The sequence below is a fragment of the Lutjanus erythropterus genome, chromosome 5 (genome assembly GCF_056507025.1).
Source record: "Lutjanus erythropterus isolate fLutEry1 chromosome 5, fLutEry1.hap2, whole genome shotgun sequence".
Taxonomy (NCBI): domain Eukaryota; kingdom Metazoa; phylum Chordata; class Actinopteri; order Lutjaniformes; family Lutjanidae; genus Lutjanus; species Lutjanus erythropterus.
The window spans coordinates 34,858,364-34,882,061 of record NC_139321.1 but is presented as its reverse complement, the minus strand read 5'-3'; the positions used below and the strand labels follow the sequence as shown (position 1 = coordinate 34,882,061).

Below are 23,698 nucleotides of genomic sequence, written 5' to 3'. Positions count from 1 at the left end.
GCAGAGCAATGATCAGCTGTAACAAACGAGAGCGGCTGAATGACACACACCGCGGCATTAAACAACTTCAACCGACTGTGATGAAGAAAATAACTCTCTGCTCCCGTCTGTTTCACCGTAAAAACTCTGTACCTGCTCTGCATGTTGGACGGCGAGGTCTTTCCTCAGAGCTGCTCTCCACTGCAGGAGACACAACGTTAATAACACCACACACAGCGAAACACTATGCCTCCTCCTCTTTTTTTATTGTCATACAGGAAAGGGACTGTAAGATTCTTTCAAACTGATTAATTCATTAATTAATGCAGTTAACTTTCTTTTAAAATAAGAAGGCTGCAGACCATTTAATTGCCGGTTATATTTCACGGAAACTGGAGCAAGAGACTGAAAAATGTGCCCCCTTTTCTATTAATTCAGTCAAAAATAGATTCTGAATCAAATCAGACAAAATGTAACACACATATCATGTTGAGTTTTGTTGAGGATGATTGAACACGAGCAGCTGCAGATAAATACAACCATGGTTTTAAGTTTAAAATTTTGATGCATCGAGAATCGTTTTATCAATAAATCATAGACCTCTGAAATGTAACTGAATTGAATCTTGAGATACCCAGAGATTCCCACTCCTATTAGATATGCTACGCTATGTGTTGAAAAGAAAGCCACATTTTGAATATGGCTTAAAGATGTTGTAAAAGCAACATATATTAGCTAATGTTAGCAAAACGCTAGCTTACTAGCCAAGCTAGCTACATAACTAGTGTTTTTTTTCTAACATTAGCTTGCTAGTTAGCTAGCATTTTGCTTGCATTAGTTGATTTAAGATGTGACCCTGTGATACTTTACAGGAAAAGTCCAAGCTTGTTCAACTGTTGGAGCGTAGAGTAAAAAGGGGCGGGACTGCAGTTAGTGGTAACCCATTAACACTTAAATGCCATCTGACAGTCTATTTGTTATTAATCGGTTTTTCAGTTTAGCAGTTTGTCCTTGTTTGAGGATCAAACTGCACAAAATATACTATAGAAACATTCCTGAGTCTATAATCACACACTGGCAAAATAAACTGATGTTCTACTTTCTCTGACTACTGTTTGACAAAAAACTAGTGTGTGCGTAAAACAGTAGCAACAATGTCTCGCAGACGCCACATCCACGCCGCAGGCAGGCTTCATCTTAACAGTGAGGAACATTTAAATGAGGCTGTTCAGGACTGCTGGACTCGATTGAAAACAGACCAAACTTTGAAAAGCAAATAAAGGCGCTGTTTGATCCTGAAGCTTGGACAGAACTCACGCTGGTACAACAAAACCACTGTTATTTTAAGAGAAAAAAGAAAGATCTTTTGAGCCAGAATTAGATTTACTTTGTGCTCTACAATGTTGCCTAATATGGTTCTTCTCTCATCTGGGGTCTCGCAGACCCTCTGCGTCCCCTGCGTGCTTTTATATCGGACAAGCAGCGCTCATAAGAATCAGCTAAAGGATGTGGCTTAATGTCATCCAAAAAACCCCTTTCATCAATTTCCCTGAAGGCCTGTGGGGTGAACAGGATCTAATCAGACTATGGATGCTTACTCACTGAAGTCATTAAGCTCATTAAAGCTTCATTATTTTGATTTGGTTTTGACAAGAAAACCCATTAAACCTCAATGGAATAATGTAATCCTCTCAAACCAAATGTGGTCCGGACAAACGCAGAGCTAGAGGTAAATTAATTTCAATTAGGCGTACAATTGGAAGAGCCGCACAACATACTGCATGCCTGATGTGCATGTGAGTGTCAGACTTGAGTCCTGACTGAGCTGTGCTCACAGAAAGTCAGAGACAATGCCAGACTTTAATGATTGCATTTCCGTGTTTTGCATTTAAATTAGATCTCTATGCCTGAGGATGCTGGATCTGGAATATGCATTCGATCATTGTACTGTGGTTTACCGTAGGTGGGAGGTTACTTACAATCATATGCATAAATACAGACATACAAACACACACTGCAAACTTACACAAAGCAGCAAAAAAGCAACATCTCTGAAATGTTGTGGTGATTTACTACAGCATCAATACCTGAGGCTACCCAAGGGGACATTCTTTATTACTTTGATTATGGATATGAATGTAATGGATGCAATACATTACTTATAGAATAATATATAGTACAGTACAGTCCCATTAGGAAAAATGCAATCAGAGTCAAGTCAAGTCAGAATCTTCGGCATGATTTCACATTACATAGTAAGTCATGTAGAGGCACTACTGTTTGGGACACATGCACGAGGGATTAAGATCCCCTTGCCAAATTCTCAATTCTGGGAACAGAAGCTATCCCAGTGTATCTTGGGAAATGCACTTGTTTTTAATGCTTTTAACACATATCAGTAATTTCAAACATTATATCCTGTGCAAGGAGAAACAGGGGTTCCAACCCTGACAGTTTTAGTGTATTATCTGGTGGAATTAATAATAATTAAGGCAGAAGAACATAATTTCAATATTAATCAACATGATAATGCCTGACCTTCGCTACTGCTGCAAAGATGAAATGCCAAGTTCATTGTCTGTGATCTGCCAGTTTGTCTGAACAACCTCATGGAAGTAATATGCTATCTATCTATCTATCTATCTATCTATCTATCTATCTATCTATCTATCTATCTATCTATCTATCTATCATTCTTTCTTCAAGTCTTCTATTATGGGAACATTTCTATAAATGAGCCCTCCTGGGGCCGTTGCAATTTTATAGTGGATATACCTAAAAAAAAGTCTTTTTGACAATCATTAAGGCCCCAAAACATGATCAGCAGTAAAAATGCTTTGCACTGGCTGTCCCATTGTTTTCCTATGTCGGGAGCGGTGGCACCCGACTAAGTGCGACCACCACCAACAGCGTGGCATACAGCTTGGATCTGCTGCCGACCACTGCATTCAAAGTATTTGAACTTTGACCTTGTTTGCTGCTGACTTTTCAAAGCGCAACCAATGAGATAACAGCTGGATGTGATGATGCAGGCGGAAAGACCACAGATGTTTGGAAGTGATACAAGCAGAGGAGGGACAGACTGATGGTTGAGTCTTGAAGGGAACCCCAGACACATGCAAGATCTTGCAAAAGTGATAATTTTAACCTCACATTAAAAGAACAGCATACAGCAATCTCGTGAGAGTTTCGCAAATCAAGGGTTCCCTTCCAGACATGACCAAAGAAAAATGCTTCAGGGTTCCCCAAACTCTATAACGCAACATTAAAAAATACTGTCTCAAAAGTAAACGTGATGCATGATTAAATGTGAACAGTCAGGTCATTCTGTAAGATTTGTGAATCATATATTTTATAAAGTTAGCTACATCCAGAGCTAAAGGTAGCTCAGCCATCTGTTAACTGTTTACTGCTGTGCTTTGCCTCCCTGCGCCCAACCTTTCGGTGAGTCCAGGACAAATTTCTTATCATGTGAAGGACACTTCAGGCAAGATCTCAATTGGACTTTTGCTCTCAATGGATAAATAACTATAAACAGTTAATTCCACTGATTTCAGCTCTATGTGTAAGATGTGTGGTTTGAGTGTAAGGATTTATTACACTTGTAATCCATGAATAGTGACAAAGACACACACATACACTGCAGTTGTCAAACCAGATCCACTCACATGCAGGGTGCTGACATGAAGCGGCGTCCCTCCGGTCCCATTGACTGTGTTGTTTCTGGCAGCGGGGCTCTTTCCCGCAGCCTTCTCCTTGGATGCTATCTTGGCCTTTTCGGCCTCGATGCGCTTTGGGCTGTTGAGCATCACTTGAACCACGGCGTACTCCACCAGCGAGGCGAAACCAAACAGCAGGCAAGCGATGAGCCAGATGTCGATGGCCTTGACGTAGGACACTTTGGGCAGCTCCGAAGCCAGGGAGGTGCACTCAGAGGACAGAGAGAGCACCGAGAGGATGCCTGAAAGAAGAGGGAAGACAAGTAACCTTGTCAGTCAAAAAAGTGAGATGAAGTTGGATGTAAAAAATAAAATAAAACTCTAACTTCCTGATCTCTGATTAATATCTTCCACACTTTCTGTCAGATTTCAACAAAGCCCTTTGGTCATTTAAAGGTCCAATGTGTCAGATTTACAGCAATCTATTGGCAGAATATGCCAGAAATGGAATGCATGTTTTATTTATGGAGTATGTATAAAGTTTTCATTACTGTAAAATCATCTGAAAATAAGAACAATTGTGTTTTGTTTTGTCTTTTTTTAACCTTAGAATGAACTGTTTATACCATTTATTCAATGAGTACGTGACACACCCAACTTTATGCACATTACAAACAACTTTGGTAACACATTGGACACAAACCCTGGTCTCCTGGGTGAAAGTTGGTTTGTATTAGAGCTAATTAATTTCAATAATTAAATTATGGCTTAAATCTATGTATATTTATAGATATAAAGGGCTCATTCTAAGGTAACTGAAACACCACAGTTCTTATTTTCAGGTGATAAACTGATGAAAATGTACTTATGAATATTACACTTAATTTCTCCCATATTCTGCCAATTAACCTCCATAACTGACCCATCCTAAGTCCCGCCCCTTCCCATTTGTGCTCAATGACAGTTAAGCAAAGTTGGTACCTCCGTCAACTTTCTCTTTTTCCAGTAAAAATCACATATAGGGTCACATCTTAAATTAGCTAATGCTAGTGAATTCCTGGGTAACTAGCTAGCTTATGGATGATGTAGATTAACTAACTAGTTATCAAGTGTTTTGCTGACATTAGCTGACTTATGTTGTAAATATCTGTCACTTTTACAGGTCCTCCTGCAACATCTGTCAACCATCTTCAAAACTGGGTTTTCATTTCAACACAGAAGAGTCAAGCATATGTAAGTACAGGTATTCAATGTCAACTTTCAGTACTATAAAAAATACACCACTGTGATAAGGCAGTCCTACATGTTTGTTTCCACTGAGGTAAAACATTTGATTCACTGACTGCTGAGAGTAAAATCTGACGCATTTCCCCCTTAAAGTACAGAATACTGAACAGAAAATTAATCTTCCAACATGCACAAAAGCGGTATTAAAAGGCTCACATCCACACAGGGTTTCTGAGAACATGAACACAATTAGAAATTCATGACCCCTCCTTTACCTCCATTATTAGGACATTTCAAAGAGCTCAGACAACCTCTAATGATAGTTATTTCAAATTGTTTTTATCTCTGATGGCTGACAGGATTGCAGGTTAGAGATTCCTCCTGCACAGCGGCACTCTTTCAGGCTGCAGCACCAAGATACTTCAGAGGGTATTATAACAACCTATGATTGGCTCCCCTCTCCTGCCCATACTGTAATGATTCTTTAGAGAGATAATAAATACAACATGATGACCGATGGGTTTTGCCTCCAGGCCTCATTATGGTCCGTCATCAAGGTAGAGTTCGGAAAGGGTTCAGGGTTTCTAATCAAACTGCTCCTTCCTCAGTGGAACAAACTAAGCAATATATAACAACTGCGCTTCCAGAAATGAGTTCTGCAGTCCAAATGGCGAGTTGGAGCTGTAGAAGATATATTAAATAGGCTGGAACTCTATTTAATATACAATCTATGGTTAAAGCCAGTTGTTTCCCCTGCCCCCTATTCCCCAGACCAGAGGAGGCTCAGGCAGGCTGCAGGAACACTGCAGGAGGATAAGACGAGTGTAACATAATTTGACAATAGCAAGCAAGGACATTTCCTACACTGTAAGTTATCAGCTGCTTATCCATGTAAAGCTAAGCCTGAAAACAAAAGCCCACTGCTCTGAAAATACACACTGTGTAGTTGGAAGAGACTGCTTGTCTCACTGCCTGCCAGACTTCATTAATATATTGCTCAATTTAACTGTTATAAACATCTACTCCTAATGAAAGATTTCTTCTGCCTCATAAAGAGAAACTTACTCATTCAGCAAACATTCAGCATTAATTTGAACTCTAATTAATGTGAAACGGGTGAGCAAAACCAGTCATTCCAACCTGGAACAGAAATGTTAAAGAAGGACACCATGTCTGTATCATTGTTGGCAGAGTAGCCATTATTTCAATGTAACATATTTCCTTAAGATCTGATGACACATCACATTTATTTTATGATTTATTACAGTAAACATATTACAGATTTGTCCTTTAAAAAGAGCACTGGATGCTCACCTATTGTCTATGAGCAGAGAAAAACATGAAAGGTGACGATGCTAAAATAGCTTTGTTTGGCTTGTTTCCCAGTGACACACTCAGCTGCATGTACAGAATGAACCTGGCCTTTATATCAGACAGAAAAACATGAACAACATATTTCCGTGATGTAGCAGTAAACCAGTTTTTACGGTTTCATTTTCTTCTGTTACATAGACACATACAGCCCACACACATGTACATGAACACACAATCACACAGCTGAGAGCAATAAGAGAGTGAACCCACACCTGGGTGTTGACTGACCTGGACTGATCCCATTTAGAGAGAAGTCAGAGGAGGCTTCCAGGAGGAATTGGTGTGATGATGGGATGGAAGTGGTGATAAACAACTGGAGGGAGGATGGAGAAAAAGGAGGCGGTGGACGACTGGAGTGGGATAACAATGGATTATCTTATCCATGCAGCCCTGCACACACAGACATGCACCCTGTGATACTGTATGTGGGTGACACTGACATATAACACAGGGTGAATTATGGAGGTGGAGGAGGAAAAGGTAAGAAGTGGAATGGACACTTTTTCCAGCAAACGCTTGCTTTTGTGAATTGTTAATATTGTTTGTAAACCTTGTTCAGTGTTAGCCTGCTAGTATGGGAAGGAAGCATCAATATGTATAAAGCATAGCCACATATATTAAGAATAAAGTTTTTCCTGAGGACATTTTCTAACTATTATGGTGGATAATTACACACTAGGGCCTGCTAAAAATTTTGACAAATAGACATTAGTTTTTACTATTAACATTATTGTTTTGTTTGTATTTTTTAATTTTTCACAGTGTATTACCTTTGGCACATGCTTAAAAGTCTCATGTTTTCATGAGCATAGGAGGAGACGTTTAAATCTACAGCTAGTGCGGGTTTGACAGAGGCCACCATGTTGCACCACCATGCTTCTACAGTAGCCCTGAACGGACAAACTAACTAATGGCTTACAAGTTTGGCATGAGTTTTACAGCCACTGCCCATGATCCTACACCATGGGTTCCCAACCTGGGGTCCGAATGATATTTTTGAAACAGCAGATGTGTTCTTCTTTTGCTAAACAAGTGTGAAATGAGTTCTAGTAAAACTTTGGAGGGCATTATCTTTTTTTTCGAAACCAAAAACACAAACGCAAAAGTCAGAAATGGATTAAATAGTGTTTGTCTGCTTTTAACACAAACCGAAAAGTTTAGCATTCTTGGCTAACTAGCACACTGCCAACAGCTGTAACCACACCAAAGTCTATCATTAGCTAACCATATTATTTTGGGAGACTGCAGATTAAATTTCCTGTGGACCACCACGACACCTCACTTAGGAAAAAATGTTAGCATGATTGACCAAATTTGCCACCAGTGGAAAACTTTGAAAAAAATAATATTTTGATGCAAAGAACCTAAATAGTAATAGTGGTAATTGTTTTTTGGAATAGGGATTTTTTGGAATAAGGGCAAAAAACTTAATATTTTATACATGTAAACACAGTTACTCTCACATTGTTTTCACACTACATTGCTATACCTCCTTTAATGGTAACAACTCAGAATTTTATGATCTGTGGTTCAAGCTTTATTCAATACAGTCCACAGTTATATCACTTTGGGACATGGGCTTATTAATGTTTTTTAATGGCATCAAATACTTTGTCTTGTGACTTTCAAATGGAAATATTCAGGGCGACAGAAAGAAATGAAGAAAGTGGTGGAGAGTAAAATATGTAGTGAGAAGAGTGTGGTTTAATAAGATGAGGAAACTTTTGACACCTCATGTCTTGCAGTTTGGACCAAACAAAGCGTGTGAACCTTTTTTAAGAGTTTCTGTCCCTTTTCCATCACGCAGGGCTCAGTGAAACTAGGACTGTAAACTAGAGGGACACTAGAGATGTCTCATCTGTTCTTGCCTGTGATTTATTCAGAGCGTAAACAGAAACACAAAATAAATTGAGCACTACCAGTACTAAACCATTCTAGCATCCCTCCCCTGGGCTCAGTCGTGTAATCTATCTGGACCTTCTTCAGGCCAGACACACCGTGTGCTTCTCTGGTTTGGAAAAAAACAGGCCTGCTCCTCGTGCTCCTCAGCACGGCCCTTCATTAATTGGGTTAATAGGGATCAGGTGTTCCTCGTTGGCCAGCTGAGCGTCTTCTGGTTTTTCGCTGTTTCCTGAAAAACCCTCACTGCCCACACTGATTAACACAAGGATTCACCAGAAAACACAACAACATGTGCTCATTTCCTACCATTAGCTAAGCCACGTTCTGGCATATTTCAAACTTCAATAACCAGATTGTAATAAATGTGGTTCGGTTGTGGCAGTGGAAATGTGGCATTTGTTGTGCCTGAGTGTGTTGGCTTATCAGTGGCAAGTGTGGAAATCAAACCCACTGGCTATGGGTTAAATCTTGGTCTCCCTATGACTAAAAGAACTAATCACTTTTACATGGACCAACCAGCAAACGGTGCAGTTAGGGCACTGAATGAGATGGTTTAGATTATTTGAAGCTGACTTTTATGTATTAACCACAATAGATGGGTGGATGGATGGAGTCCACTTTGGAGAAGCAGGCAGGAGTACCAGCACAGAAGCTAAGCAGTGAACTGCTGTGGACCTACCACGCCATCAGACAGCATTTATCAGTGGAAAACTACTGTTGTATAAAGCAAAAATCACTCTCTATAAATTTTCAGTTATTTCACCCAGGATCAGTGACTTCTTTCTTGTGTGTGTCGTGTGTCTGATGCGCATTATTGTCAGCCTCACTTTTGATCATCTTGTTGCTTTAAGAGTTGATTATCAACCTAAGATGTAACATACAAAAAACTTCAAGCTTAACTTTAAGAGGATTTTTCACAGTTTTTTTTTTAGTCATCAACAGTTTATGAAGATAAACTTAGATTTTGGCTCCTTGTACTGCTGGAACAGCTGCAACCATGATTAGCACTAAATTTTCCTACAGATTTGCAAATAACTTTTTGCCTGATTGAAGATGAATTCTAATTGAAATCGACCATCTTAATATTAATAGAAAATATAATTAAATCAGAGGTGTGTTGGTAAATACAGAGGTGGGTAAACTGTTCCTCCCTCATTCACTGATACAGCTGATTTGAAAACAGGTGAGTAAACTCTAAGCCTCATTTCAAAGAGGTGGATAAACTGAGTTTAGATGGGTTTATTCCCCACTACAACCCTGAACTGAATAGTGCTAAAATATATTGACAAGATAAATTAAATTAGTTTTGTCCAACAACCCAAATATCTGAAGATGTGGAATCTGTATTCTGACATCTATCTGACAGTATCTTGCCCAAACGGACTTACAAGGCTAACAAACATCAAATACATTGATCTCATATTGTAAGCATGTATTATTCAGTATAGTTTTCCTAATTTGCCAAGCTTCAGAAATAAAACTATCCATGCAGTCCAACTTTTTTGTGTACTTAGAGCACAAGCTGATCACGAAGATGATCACAAAGTTCACCCATGATGCCTGCACTGCTACGTCCTGCAAAATCACACCCATCTGGGTGAAATACCAAGTTTTTAGGAAGTCCCCTCTCTAAAGCCATCAGGCTCCAGAAGGAGCTTGTAGCACACAGGAGTTGCCACTAACTGAAGTGGTAGTCCAGAATCTGCTGTGTTCTATGAGGAAAAAAATATATTTTTCTGTAAGGAGTGTCATTGCTTTGAAGGGAGCAATACTTAGCTTATCCTTGGAAAAGGCTGTGTGATGGCAAGGTAAAATGGTGAAAATCTTCCAAATATAGCATACACTTAAACTGATATTGATTTTTTTGGTGGCTAAAAATATATTTTTCATTGCTGATCTTCTGTGCTGGTACTCCTGTTTACTTCTCCAAACTGTGGCTGTGCTGACCTCCATCTATTATAGGTAATACACTGACTTCTTAAGTGCCTCATACAAGCAGACTTCAAATAACCCAGACTACTAACCCTTGAAACATGGGCTCAAATTCCCATGTATTTAGACCTACACTAGATAAGTGCTTTTGAAAAGCCCTCACTTATCTAAAGCACCCTGCTGTGGGTCCCATCCGTCAATTACAGCTATATTGAGTGATTTATCACACACAGAATAACACTGGACATGGCAGCATGCCTGATAGATAAAGTCCTTCATGGTGTCAGAGTGACTGATGATGTCATGATGGAGATGATTGGGGCCATAATGTCAGTGATCCGTAACAACTTACAAATACTACACAGGGATTTGTATTGATCCACCACTTTTCTGTATTGCTTTTTACACCCAATAGACCCTTTTCAGCCACATTAATATGAAATAGTAGGGTAAACACAGGAGTTACCTATAATACTAATTAAGATTCCATTCCATTTAGTGTAGCACAGCCTTTCCACCTGAATGGAATGGAACCTTAAGTACTAATAGCAGTGTTTACTATTTCAGGCTGCTGTGAATGTGGTCTGCTGCACTCAACTCCTGTTCAGAAGCACAAGGAATATTTACAGATCATGTGTATTGGTGGGAGGTGGTGGAATTGATTAAATAATCCATACCCAGAGGGACCCTGGCGGCACTCGCATCAGGGTTGATCCAGAAGGACAGCCAGGAGAGGACCACGATGAGCAGCGTGGGGGCGTAAACACCCATCATGTAGAAGCCAACCTGTCGCCTTAGGGTAAAGATGACCTCTACACATGTGTAGTACCCTGCATGAGGAAGGAAACAATGATCAAATACGATTATGTAAACTCACACACAGTTGGCATTATATACAAGGTAACTGTGTTCTAAAGAGAAACCAGACACAAACACAGCTAATGGCTCATTTTAAATTAACTAAATTAAATTAATAAGTGCCCATATTGAATTTTGTAGTTCTTTTCATCAAGTGGGAGGTGTAGTCACTGTTACAAATTACCAATATCTCCCACCCGGTATTCGAAGTTAGCCGACAGGAAAATCTTTTTCAACTCTGCTGCTCATAATCATGTAAATTGACTTTCTTTGTCAATTCAATTCAAATATGTTGTGTCATTATGACTTCTTTCGGTCTAGAAATGTGAGGATTGAATTGAAAACAGAGCAGGTGAGAGAAATGGCCCTGGACTATCTTGGTCTATTAAATCTCTATTAGGCATTTAGAGGTAATGGAGGAGCCAGGTTGAGTCGTGTATCTGATCTGCCTCATTTTGCCCAAGTGCAAAATAGAGCACAGCTGTGTACACAGTTAGTAATAGACAGGGTCTGAATTACACAACGCTTCAGGGGAGCCCTGTTTCCTGGTGTGCATCACTACTAAACATGTCACATGCACGTACATACATTGATGTGTGCAGCAGTGTGATCAGTCACAGTTATTGTGGGAAAAGTTCTATAGTTAATTACAGATAGTTGACACCCTCCTTAACATTTCATACACTTCATAGAGGCTGTAACAATAACATAAGGCTACTGTTTAATAGTCAAAGAATAGGCCTGATCAGAGTAGATAGAATTAAAAAAAAAAAAAATCAAAAATCACAAAATCATCAGAGGGACACAGGCAACGTTCTTCTGCTCTTCATACTCATCATTTTACGTATCACACATCTCACGATAAAAACAAAAAAAGCATTGTTACTGTTTGTCAAACACTGTTTAGCAAACTTGTGTTTTTAACTGCAGAGAAATAAAGAATTTATGGATGATGTTTCAGAGCTCCCTCTGAACAGCTCAAATTAGCTTTCAGGGGAGCTGAGCTCCTCTTAGCTCCCCTGTAATTGAAGCTATGGTAACAGAGAAAGTAAAAGAGAAGAAAAAGATAAAAGTCAATGGGTATAAGGACTTTAACATCATTTCAGCTAACTCTGTTAAAGGGATAGTTCATGGGATTTGATGTGGGGTTGTATGGTGTATTTATAGTCAGTGTATAACCTACACCAGATCCTGGCTGGCACACCCCTATTTTAGAGAAGCAAAGAGGAGCACCAGCATGGAAGCTAAGCAATGAACTGCTGTGGACAGGGTCAGCAACAAAAAGTACCTTAGCCATTTATTAAAGGCCCATCTGAAAAAATCTATAGCAGTTTGAGTATATGCAATATTTACTTTGTCATCATACACTTTTTTGAAATGAAATATAAAATATCAAATGATAATATCGTTCTTTCCAAAGCCACCAGACTCCATGGGCAAAATCAGTGATTTAACCTTGCAGAACACAGAAGCAGTTGGTTTACCACTGCCTCTGATCTGTTTGTTAGTTTGTGTGACTTCTGTGATGAAAGGAGAGTTTGCATTCACCAAAGTCACACAATAACGCAAACAAAGTTACAGATTGAGGCAGTGGTAAACCCAGCAACTCTCGTTCTGCGAGGTGAAATTAATGATTTTGTCCATGGAGTTTGGTTGGTTTAGAGAGAAGAATATTTGGCTTACATGTTTTTTTTTTCAGAAGGTTATCATTTTTAACAGTACATCTTACATTGCCATTCCTAAATGATCAATTTGAACATGGTATTCATTAGCTAGATGGAATAAGCATCTGCACACTTCAGACCTCCTACAGCAGTGTTGTGTTTCTGCTCTTTGAGGCTGCTCGGTGGGTCCAATGGGATGGTGGAGTGGATGGGCTGAAGTAATATTTAACTAGCCCAGGGATCTCTGGGCGAGCTTTATACAGCATATAAGGGCTGCCTGTGTCGCAGAGCAGGCTCGAACCAGCCGCACACAGAGGTGATCTCTGTGTCTGGCTGGGTTGCCATGGCAACCCGTTAAAAGGCTGACTCATTGCCAGCAGCGCGCCTCCCAAGTGCGAGAGCACTGAGGTCATACCAGCTCTGTTGGCTGATAGAGATTTTCCATTTTTACTGTGGATGTCGTTCGCATTGGTCTGAATACATGCATGGCACAGCACCAGGAGTACCTTTTGTAGTTTTTCATGTATTTCATTATATTCGTTCTAGCCCTGCCAGGATCCTGGGAAAAAAGGTCAGCGTGACATGTTGTACATTAGTCTCAGTATGTTCATCCCAACTACCTCCAATCGAAACATCTTGGAAATATCTAGGCCCGTGTAGCCGCACAAAACTGGGTTAAATTTTCAAATGCAAGTCAGATTTTCCAGCAAAAAGTGAAGCGAGTGCCTCCTCTCAATCCAAGAACAAGACACATTAAAGAAGTCACTAAAGAGCTGAGACAGACAGGTGAATACATTTGACTTCAACTACTCACTGATCCGTAAAGGGTGGTGGTTACAAAGACAAATAGCATTGTGTCAAGAGAGGCAGGGAGGAAGAAGACTTCTAGGACTTGGTATTTATTTTCTATTTTCTCTCACTATGTTCATTCTCTCACCAAAAACACTGAGATAAAGTCCTTGCATGTAAAACCCTACTTGGCAATGAATCAGATTCTGTTTCAAGCAAACATGAATGTAGGCAATGCATTATTTAAAACACTGAAAATAAGACTTTGCAAATGTTTTATGAGGGAAAAAAATGAATTCAACATCAAGAACACACTTCATGCTTTTTGGTGAGCAACACTGAATGTAATTGCTGAATATGTTCACAAGAAAACTCCACAGGACATCTTTAATTTCTCAACTTATGTTAACATTTAGAAAAAAAAAATCTTAATCTTGACCTTCTTCAAACTTCACCTTTAAAATAACCTTAATTCTAACCTGATACAACTGATACGGAGCTTTCGCAAAACAAACATTTGAACTTGTCAAACAGACAAGACTTTTTCAGTTACTTCTCTTCCGTTCTTTTGTGCTAGAGTCTGGGTTTTGGCTGTGCATGCTGGGTCGCTGACTCACCTGAATGGGATAATCACTGATGTTAGTTACACCCCTGGTTTTCCTGCTAGAATGAAGCCTCGGCTCAGACTGCAGGAAAATCAGATTTGTTTCTCAAATCAGATCTTTAAGGCAGATGTCCATGCCGTTATTGATTGGATTTGTGTGTCCTGACACCACCAGCGTTTCTGCATGGGTGGCTATGGTAACAACATAGGCATCGGTAACTACGTACGCTGGTGATGTGCGTGAGAATTGGAGTTATGCTAAAGACACTTTGAAATCATAGTCTAGTGGCCTGTTAGTCCTGACTAAGACATGTCTGTAAAAATAATTGCAATTCAAACTACCTCCAAATGTGGCTTGGATACAATTTGAAAAAAAAAGCATTTCATGTGTCATTTTGCTGTTCAGACTGCCGAAAACCAGTCTGACTTTGCCAAAAAACAGATTTGGGCTGGCAGGCTGAAAAAGGCCAAAATATCTGCCATGACAAACACCTGTACTTTCAGACTTTTATTACGTTCTGTGCTTTTTGTTCTGGCAATTATCAGTTCGGGAGCAGAGAGTAACATTTTTAGTACGCCTGTGGAAAGCTTCAAAATCTCTCCCAATAACTCGATAAAAGTCACATAAACGTGTTTCACTCTGTGATTTCAGTTGATGTATGCATGATCACACAGCAGTTCATACAGATCTTTGGTCTCTATCATAAAAGACGACAAATCTCCACAGGCTAAAATAACCCACAGTTCATCCTTACAATATTGTAGGTTATTGAGGTGTTAAAATTTAATTTCCTGGAACAAACGAAAGCAGGATGAGTGTGGTTTAATAATTTTCAGCCTTTAGCAGACAGACGGTCACACAGCATTAGCTTCAGCCAGATAAGAACATGCAATTGAAGCTTGCTCGTGGCTATAAGGATCTGATCTGCCAAGATTTCATCTTTTAATCAACTGCACCCGACTAATCTTACCTTAACAAAAAGACCCATCAACCTCTCCTGATTTCTTTGACGAGAAACCTGTGTATACACTGCCTTTGTGATGGCTACGACCAGAAGGAAAGAGAAGGGACGTACCAGACCAAGATCACAACAAAGTAAATAGTTGTAATTGGTTATTGTGATCAAGGCTACCTGCAGTTTTTGAGAAGTCAAGACATACAAAATAACCGTACTGGACACAAGTGAATACACAAACTTCTTGTAAGATCAAGAAGAGCAAGCACCAGGCACATGAACATGATTTTGGAGTTTGAATTTAAGAACAGCATAGCATCGGGCTTAACCAGAACAAAATATTCTAATTTCAGAGAGAATAATAAATCAGCAGATGAAAGGAAAGCTCAAAGATGAACGGCGCTGAGGTCAGAACCTTGTTAAGCTTAAAGTGGTTGATGGAAGTGCTGGGGAAAAAAAGTAAATTTACTGGTTCAAAATATTTCACTCTGCTGTTATCACCTTCTCTTGAGTGAGGGGTGCCAAATTCAAAAGCTACTTTTCTCTAAAAGGAGAATTTTAAATGATCAAATACCTACTTTTTCTTATTCAAAAGCATTGTATGTTGCTGTTTAAAAAGAAATGTCAGAAAAAAAGAAATGGATTCACGACAAGGACAGTACCTGTTCCTTCATAGAATTTGGTGCAGTTCCCATAATCAATATCTTCTTGTCTGATGTCAAACTGTGGCAGAGCGATAGCGTCCATTTGCACCGGGTCTCCTGTCTGCCACATGAACTGCAGGTCGTCTGTTGTGTAGCCAACTGGATGAAAGAGACACAAAGGCATGCAAAAAAGTGAGACACTCCTACACACAACCATTGCTGAAACCACATTAGTGTGTCCACAAATGCATGTGTACATATACAGTACTGAATACGCCCACAATATCCGCTTGTGTGTTAAACACACTCACAAACCAAAAACATACAATCAGAGTGCAGAAATACATTATGAATGCACACAGATTAGCAGACAGCTATAAGTCTCAGCTGTCGGGTTTGGCATTAGAGGGAAATGGCTTGAAGTTATTTGGCTTATTTGAGTCCAAACTGCTTTGTAAACAAGATGCAATAACCACAGTCGAGCTCAATTAGCTTCGAGACTTTCACAACAAGCCTAAAATATGATGATTTATTCCACTTCTCTAAGTGTTCGCTACTGAAATTGACTTCTAAACACAAGCAAAGAGCTCATTTACCCCAAAACAACTATTTTATAAAAACAACAAATATATTCCCAACTCATAAATACTGTATCTTACAAATACCAGCATGCAGATGTGTTCAAGTCCAACTGATATCACGTATATCATCCCTGTAAGTGATCCCTTGTAGTCAAAAAATAATGTCAGCATGTTTTCTTATATGTAAAGTTAATAGATTTTTGTTATTAAAAGGAAGAAAAAAGTCTTTGAGAAAATATCAGAAATGTTCTATTTCATCTGGAGGCTAGAGGGGCATGTTGGTGTCTGTGTTTGATTGACAGCAGCTGCCAGTCTGCCGGTGTTACGCTGAAAAGAATAAGAGAGTAGCTCACATGTGATGGGCAGAAAGCATTTTATCAGTGGTACTGAAGAGTAAGGCTCACACCTGCAGAGCTGGACCGAAGTGATATTTGCAGGTACGTTTATATGGTGTGCTCCAGTTAAGAAGTTAATTAGCCATGTAGCCTGCAAAGTGACATTAGGAACACGCTTTTATTGGTGAATGTTTGTAAGGTGGCTTGTTCAGCAAGCCAAGGTGCAGGACACGATGTGTGCTCGTGTCTGCATGTGAGATAAGAGGGAGGCCTTAGCAGGAAAGCTAATGTGTCATGGTTGTTGTTCAAAGTCTGTGGCTCTTGTGTGGTGCAGCAGCTGCTGTCTGATTCAGTGTGACCGTCTGCTCCGTCTATGATAGAACACTGATGGTACCGCTTTATATATTTTTATAATTTCAGCCTTCTGGGCTTTTTTCTTGATGGAGAACAAAGGGCAAGTGATTAACAGAGCAGATATGCATGCTGCATGCTGTCGCCACGAGCCCAGTTTGAAGAAGCAGAGAAGAGAACTGGTGTAGGAAGCTAAGCAATGTACTGCTGTGGACAAGGTCAGCAGCAAAATATATTTTAGCCCCCTAAAAAATCATATGTAAAATCATATGTGTATGTGTGTGTACACTATATTTAGAATATTTTTACTGTTCTACCTTACCGTTGGGTCTTTTTCTGACAGGTGACAACTGTTGTTGTATAAGACAAATATCTCATTCTCCAAAGCAACCAATGTCCTTAAGCAAAAACAGTCATTTTAGCTTGCAAAACAAAGGAATTGCTGGTCTACCACTGCCTCAATCTGTTAGTTAGTTTTATTGTGTGACTTTGGTGTTTTAAAAGGTTAGTTCAGATTCATCAAAGTCACACAATAACACAAACAAACTCCCTGTTCAAGGCAAGTAGAGCAGCAACTCTTGTGTTCTGCAAGGTAAAATTAGGAAATTTCGCCAAAAGAGTTTGGTTTGGAGAGAGCAATATTTGGCTTATATTTGGGGTGTTTCCCTTCAGAAACTGGTGGAAAAGTAAAGCAGTGAAAATATTTGTAATATAGAATACTCTTAAACTGTTTTTTTTTAGGTATACCTTTTTTTAAGTGGCTATAATATATTGTGCTGCTGATCCTGTCCACAGCAGTTCATTGCTTAGCATCTGTGCTGTTATTTCTCTCTGCTTCTCCAAGCATGCATATCAATCATTATCTACTATAGGTAATAGACTGATTAAGAGTACCCGATAGACCTACAACCTCACTTCAAATAATGCAAATTATCCCTTTAATTTCAGCTGGACTTGACCTGATGGTGTAGCTTCTGGTGATATAAACTTACAGCTTTCAAGTTGCATTTTACACCTCTGTGTGTCCATAGGGAATAATGTCAGATCCAGAGGACAAGAAAGGGTGATGGACAACCTGGAGGAGGATGAAGAAAATTAACATGTTCAGATAATAGATAACATACACTTACAATCACACCGAATCCTTGTTTGTATGATTGCCTTGAGATTCCACAGGATTTACCCTTATGTCTTTTTTGGAGAGGTGCATTTGCATGGGATACACAAAATGTAACACTCAGAATTACAGGCACATTCACAGCAGACTGTAGCTATAGCCCCAACAAGTTTACATTCAGCTCCTTGGAAGATCAAATATTTTTTCACAAAATGATTATGCATGTCAACAGCCTCATATCTTTTGAGATTTCACTCTTACAGCCTGTAGCCTCAGAAATTCTTGACCCAGAAAGGAAAAAAATAAAGAAAACCCAGGGAATCTTTTCAAATAAGAGAAAAAGCCTCCCCTAACTGATTGAGATGCATGCAGGACTAAAATAATCATTGCAGATTTGCAGGGCATGAAGAAGTTGCATTTTTCACATTAGCGTCTCCAGGTAGTAGTCTGTGAGTTTAGTGTTGTTAATACATGTATTCAAAACTACACTAGGCACATTTTGTACATTCATGTAGGTTAATAATGCTATTGAATTTTGTTTCACAGGGTGCTTCATTCATTCAGCCTGACATCATGTTTGTTTAGAGATGGGTTTAGTTTATTTTGTTTTGCCCTAACCAATCAGCAGCAAGTGGTGCGTCTCTTTTCATTAATGTAGATTTGTAGCATGCTATGTAGGATGATGACAGTCTTAAGAACACCAACTAAGGTCTGATTGATCGATTGGTCCTTCGCTAAACCCCACCTCCAAACAGCAACTGTCAAATCATAAGTTAGTAAATGTAACTAGAGCCGTCAAGCTTTTCATGTTGAAAGAAGAAAGAGCTCCGCAAGTCTAAATGGTGGCGTCTTTTTTGTAATCTCTCAAAACTTGAAACACAAGAGCACACATGTGGGGACTGGATTAAACTGTTCTAACATAAGCTACAAATGTTAGCATGTCTGGCTAATTTACACAAGCTTACTGGTTGCAGTAACTTTATCTCCAGACAAACTTGTTGGAGACCACTGCATCTGCATTTGTTATGTGGGGTCGATGATGATGATGCATCTCTCTCTGGTTCGCAGTCTCAGGTTTAAGTTGGGTTAGCTTAGCTCTTATTAGCGCTCTTCATAGACTGGATTGTCTGGCTGGGTGATCCATCTCAAGGTCCGTCTGGGTGCTTCCTATTCCCATATTAATGAGTGTATTTCTGTCATCTATCATGCAGATATTACTGCTGTATTTCACCACCAATGTTTGTTGAGATGTAAGCTAGCTTTAGCCTCAGTTTTTTAGCATTAATGTTATATAATATACACAGCTGCTAGGTAACTTTGCATATACAGTTTCATAGAGTTATGGTTTTAAAACATGTCAGATGGAAACATTAAAATGTCAGCTGGAGACTTCTAAGCTGGCTTACACCAGACAGCTACACTTATGAAATCTGCTTGTGACAAAATCCACAGGTGCCATCAGCTAGAAATGAAAAAGTGCTTTTGTTTACTGCTCTAAGGAATCACAGACCTTGTGTTTCAACAATTACCCCCAATTTCAATGTTAAATCTGCCACTGCTATCACAGTAAACTGCATAAATGCTGTGCAAGAATGGAAAGCTTGGCAGGCTTAGCAACAGTAACTAAGGAGGGCGGGGCTTAGTGATGAGTCAATTGTTTCTCTAACTCAAGGAAATAGTCATCAATGGGTTTAACACCAGCCTGTACACTGTACCAGTCTCCTGCCACTATTTATTATACAGTCTAAGGCAGAGACCTTTCTGTACCTAACAGTATTTTATTTGAGGTTCACTGTGAGATACATGATGAAAGGCAGCAATTATATGGCAAAGTTTTGAGATTTAGAGGGTTTTTTTTTAGAGTTTTTTTAATTACACAGGTTACATAAATGTACTCTGTGCAGGGTTTTCAAATAAAACCAGAAAATCTCAAAATGATGTGACATTTTCCTGGAACAATTACATAACTGCTCGAACATCAATAAGAGCAAATTTGATTAGGCTTTCAATTAACTGTGATATTTAAACATTTCATAAGAGCTGGACTAGTGCTATCTTCTGATGGCATTTTTCTTTATTGATTTATTAATTTTAACAGAGAAGACAGTGAAACAAAATATATTTTTTTAAATTAATTACCTCATACTGATGAGGACGTCTCCGTTACGGAAAATGAAGAGGAGAATGTTCTCCTGAGTGACGTCGTGAAAATTGGCACTCTTCTCGTTAGCGAAGAACAGGTCGGGCTTCCAGAGACATTTGAACATCTTGGGGTCGACGGTGAGAGAATCGGACTTGAAGTCCTGCGGTAGCTTCAGCCTCGGGTCGTTCCAGCGCTGCCGCAAGAAGATATTGACTCTATAATCCTGTTAGGTGCAACAACAGACAAGAACAAACATGGTTAGTGTCTTTATCATGTTAGTGCTCTTGGACACAAGTTGGGTGCTTTTAAGGGATTAATATGGTTGATTTTTTATCTTTTATTCACATTTTCCATTAAGCTTTACAGAGGAAAATGGACAGCAAAATGGCCACTTTTTATTTTCACCTGACCTTTGGGCTCTGTTAACATCTCTCCCCAGTAAAACTGTAAAAGGTGTCTCAAAAAGTCTAAGCAGTGCAATAAAAAGCATTCTTAGCCCTCCTACAGACATTTTAGATATTTCTCTCATAATAACTGTTTCATGTGCAGTTAAAGGGATAGTTCAGATTATTTGAAGTGGGGTGTATGAGATACCTACTGTTAATCAGTGTATTAGCTAGAGTAGATGCAAACGACATGCCCCCAATTAGAAAAAGCGGACAGGAGTGCCAGCACAGAATGAAGTGCTGTGGACAGGGTCAGCGGCAAAACATATATTAGCCACTTAAAAAAAGGCCTATCCAAAAGAAAAATCAATGCCAGTTAAAGGGTCAGTTACATTGCCCTCTCTCGCTGAACCAGACTCCAGTGGCAAAATCAGTCATTTTGCCTCACAGTTGTTGATCTACCACTGCCTCGATCAGTTAGGTAGCTGGTACAATTGTGTGACTTTAGTGTTCTAAAAGGTCAATTCAGATTCACCAAAATCACACAATAAGACAAACAAACTAACAGACTGAGGGCGTGTAAAATTATTGATTTTACCAATGGTTTGGTCTGGTTGAATGAGAGAGAGCAATGATGGGCTTATACAGCTGTGGTCTCCCACCCAAAAAGGCCATCTGGTGGTAAGGTAAAGCAGTGGAAATATTCTAAATATAGCATACACTTCTTGTTGCTGACCTTGTCCACAGCAGTACAGTGTTTATCTTCCATGCTGGTACTCCACTTTGCTTCTTTAAACTGGAAACATGCTGACCACCATCTACTCTAGGTAATACAATGACCATCAAAAAGTACCTCCTACAACCCCAGTTTACACAATCCAGACTATCTGTTTTCAACAATAAGTTAGAGTAGAAAAGAGTAATTTTTCCTATTAGTTGGCACCTTTCCTATCACTGTTCTGACCAACAAACCTCCACCTTGCTGACAGGTTACATTTTTCTACTTTTAAGATTTTTTGAACTCATTGACAAGCAGAATTTTCTCGCAGGAAACATCTCAACAGACCACTTTAACGTGCCGAGTGACGTTTTACAGCTGCAGCGAAAACACTCAGCGTCTACTTTTTTAAATCACTCAACACGCAGAAAAGTGTACAGTCCAAAAGGTCAAATGTTATCAATACAGCAACATATGATACAGCAAATACCTCATTAGAGGTCTTGTTAGTGAAATTTCCTGGTGGGAAAGCGTCTCTTAGTGAGGCTTTAGGACATTTTTTTTTCGTCCTTCTTTGATGGCGTGCCTCAAGCTGTTATGGGACCAGGTGTTAGGAAGGACTATTAATGCTGAGTGTGAAGATGGATGACATGTCAAATAAAGCCGCCAAAATACCAGCTGTATGTGGTTGTGTGTGTGTGTGTGTGTGTGTGTGTGTGTGTGTGCTCCTAGGTGAGAAATTAACTTCCACCTTCCTTCTATCCCTTCATTGTTCCCACTTTTTATAATAAAGATTGCCTTTCTTTTAATTTGGTTGATGCAGTAGCTCACAGAGTCTGCTAAAAGCCCACATCTGTCATTGCTTCATGCGCTCAGGTGTTTTCAGATTAAAAGAGGTGCATTTTTTTCTTATACTGAACAGGGCCCATAATGGACCATGATAACTTTGATATGTAAATATTTGACAACACAAAAACATTTCGCCAGGATGACATGAGAAAAAACTGGAGCTCAATGTTAAACAATGGAATAAACATTTGTAATGTGCTGTTTTTCCTTTGGAAAATCATTCTGGAGTCAAATTCAAGTCAATCAGCGCAAAGAAACTCATCCCTTCAAACCAAACATGTAGTAAATGTTGTATAAGGTATCCAAACATGGTTGTGTATTCATTCCAATGACATCTGCTCACCCAGGTCACTGACTCTGACCTACATGACTGTTAGACATGTACGTTGAGTACACAACTGCTGGTCCGGTGAATGATACGAAAATAATATATTAAAACAGCTTTGGTGGTCTTAAAAAAAACGAAACAATGGACCACATGGCTCAAACTGTTAGCAGGCTAAGATTTAAATTCATTTATCAGCTTTCTTCCGTCATGGATGCGTTTGGGACACATAACCTGCGACAGAAACCATCAAAAACCTCACTGGGGGTGTCTAGAGTGAGCAGCAGCCTGGGTGAACACACCAGAAGAATATCTTTACAACAATCTTTCTTAATCTAAGTCTCGTTCTTTCTCTGTAGACACAATTGGAACAACAACAGCGATGGAATTTCTAATAAATACTGTGGATGGACGGATTTTGATAATTCATCGTGTGGGGAGAACAGCAAAGAGAGAGGAGAGAAATTACGGCAAATACACATCTTGTGTCTACCCAGGATTACTTTAATATGTGTTTGAAGTTTGTCACACCACAGAAATGTGTGTTGTTAACCACCCAGCCATAACCGAATGATAAAAATTTTTTGCAGAGTACGTAAAGTAAAATTTGAGTTTGCGGGGCTTATGTAGTGTTAGGGAACCATGGCTCCATTGTATCACTGAGCCATAGTTCAGGTCTGCCCAAAAAACCCACAAATCGTCATAACTTGCCTACTAGTCTAAATCCATAATTAATTACTACATAGTTCTCAGTTTTTTGACATTTTCAGAATGTGCAAAAAGTCTGAATTTCCTTTACACAGACTTTCAAGCGAAAATTTGCCACCTTTTATGTTGATGTCCAGTAAGGGTTAATGGTATATGTAGTCAATTAAAGTGTGCTATACTGGCTGTGAAAGCTGAGTTCTCCTGCTGCAAAAGCTACCATTCTTCCGGTACCAGGGCCGGTATTTGACACATACAGTTATGTGGTTGTTGTGAAGGAAGAACTGCAGGCTATTTCAGCTCAGACTGCTCCAGCAGTCTCTGCCTCTGGGTATCTGGGGGCACACTGTACATGTAGGCACTGCCAGCACAGCTCCACAAACAGGAGTACTCAGCTTTCTCAGTCAATATAACACGCACTGAGGACTTTATTGCTTTAATTGACTACATATACCATTTACCCTAATTGGACATCCACATAAAAGGTGGAGAATTTTCCCATTAATCTTGTCCAACCCTTGTGGCAACAACAAGCTCCCTCTGTTGGATCGGATTCTGTCCATGACAACATATTGAGCCTCAGCCCAAGTTAAGTTTAAC

At 39.4% G+C, this 23,698-nt stretch overlaps 1 protein-coding gene across 1 annotated transcript in view; it reads right to left on the bottom strand.

The window, feature by feature from the left end:
* The window catches only part of glrbb (glycine receptor, beta b), a 41,350-nt gene that overhangs the window by 3,365 nt on the left and 14,287 nt on the right, over positions 1 to 23,698 (bottom strand). The window contains exons 4-8 of the mRNA XM_084719721.1: positions 20,112 to 20,338; positions 17,848 to 17,930; positions 15,607 to 15,747; positions 10,751 to 10,903; positions 3,648 to 3,940 (exon numbers count right to left, since the gene is read on the bottom strand). Of these exons, the coding sequence (XP_084575847.1) occupies positions 3,648 to 3,940; positions 10,751 to 10,903; positions 15,607 to 15,747; positions 17,848 to 17,930; positions 20,112 to 20,338 (897 nt within the window). The remainder of the gene's footprint in view (positions 1 to 3,647; positions 3,941 to 10,750; positions 10,904 to 15,606; positions 15,748 to 17,847; positions 17,931 to 20,111; positions 20,339 to 23,698) is intronic.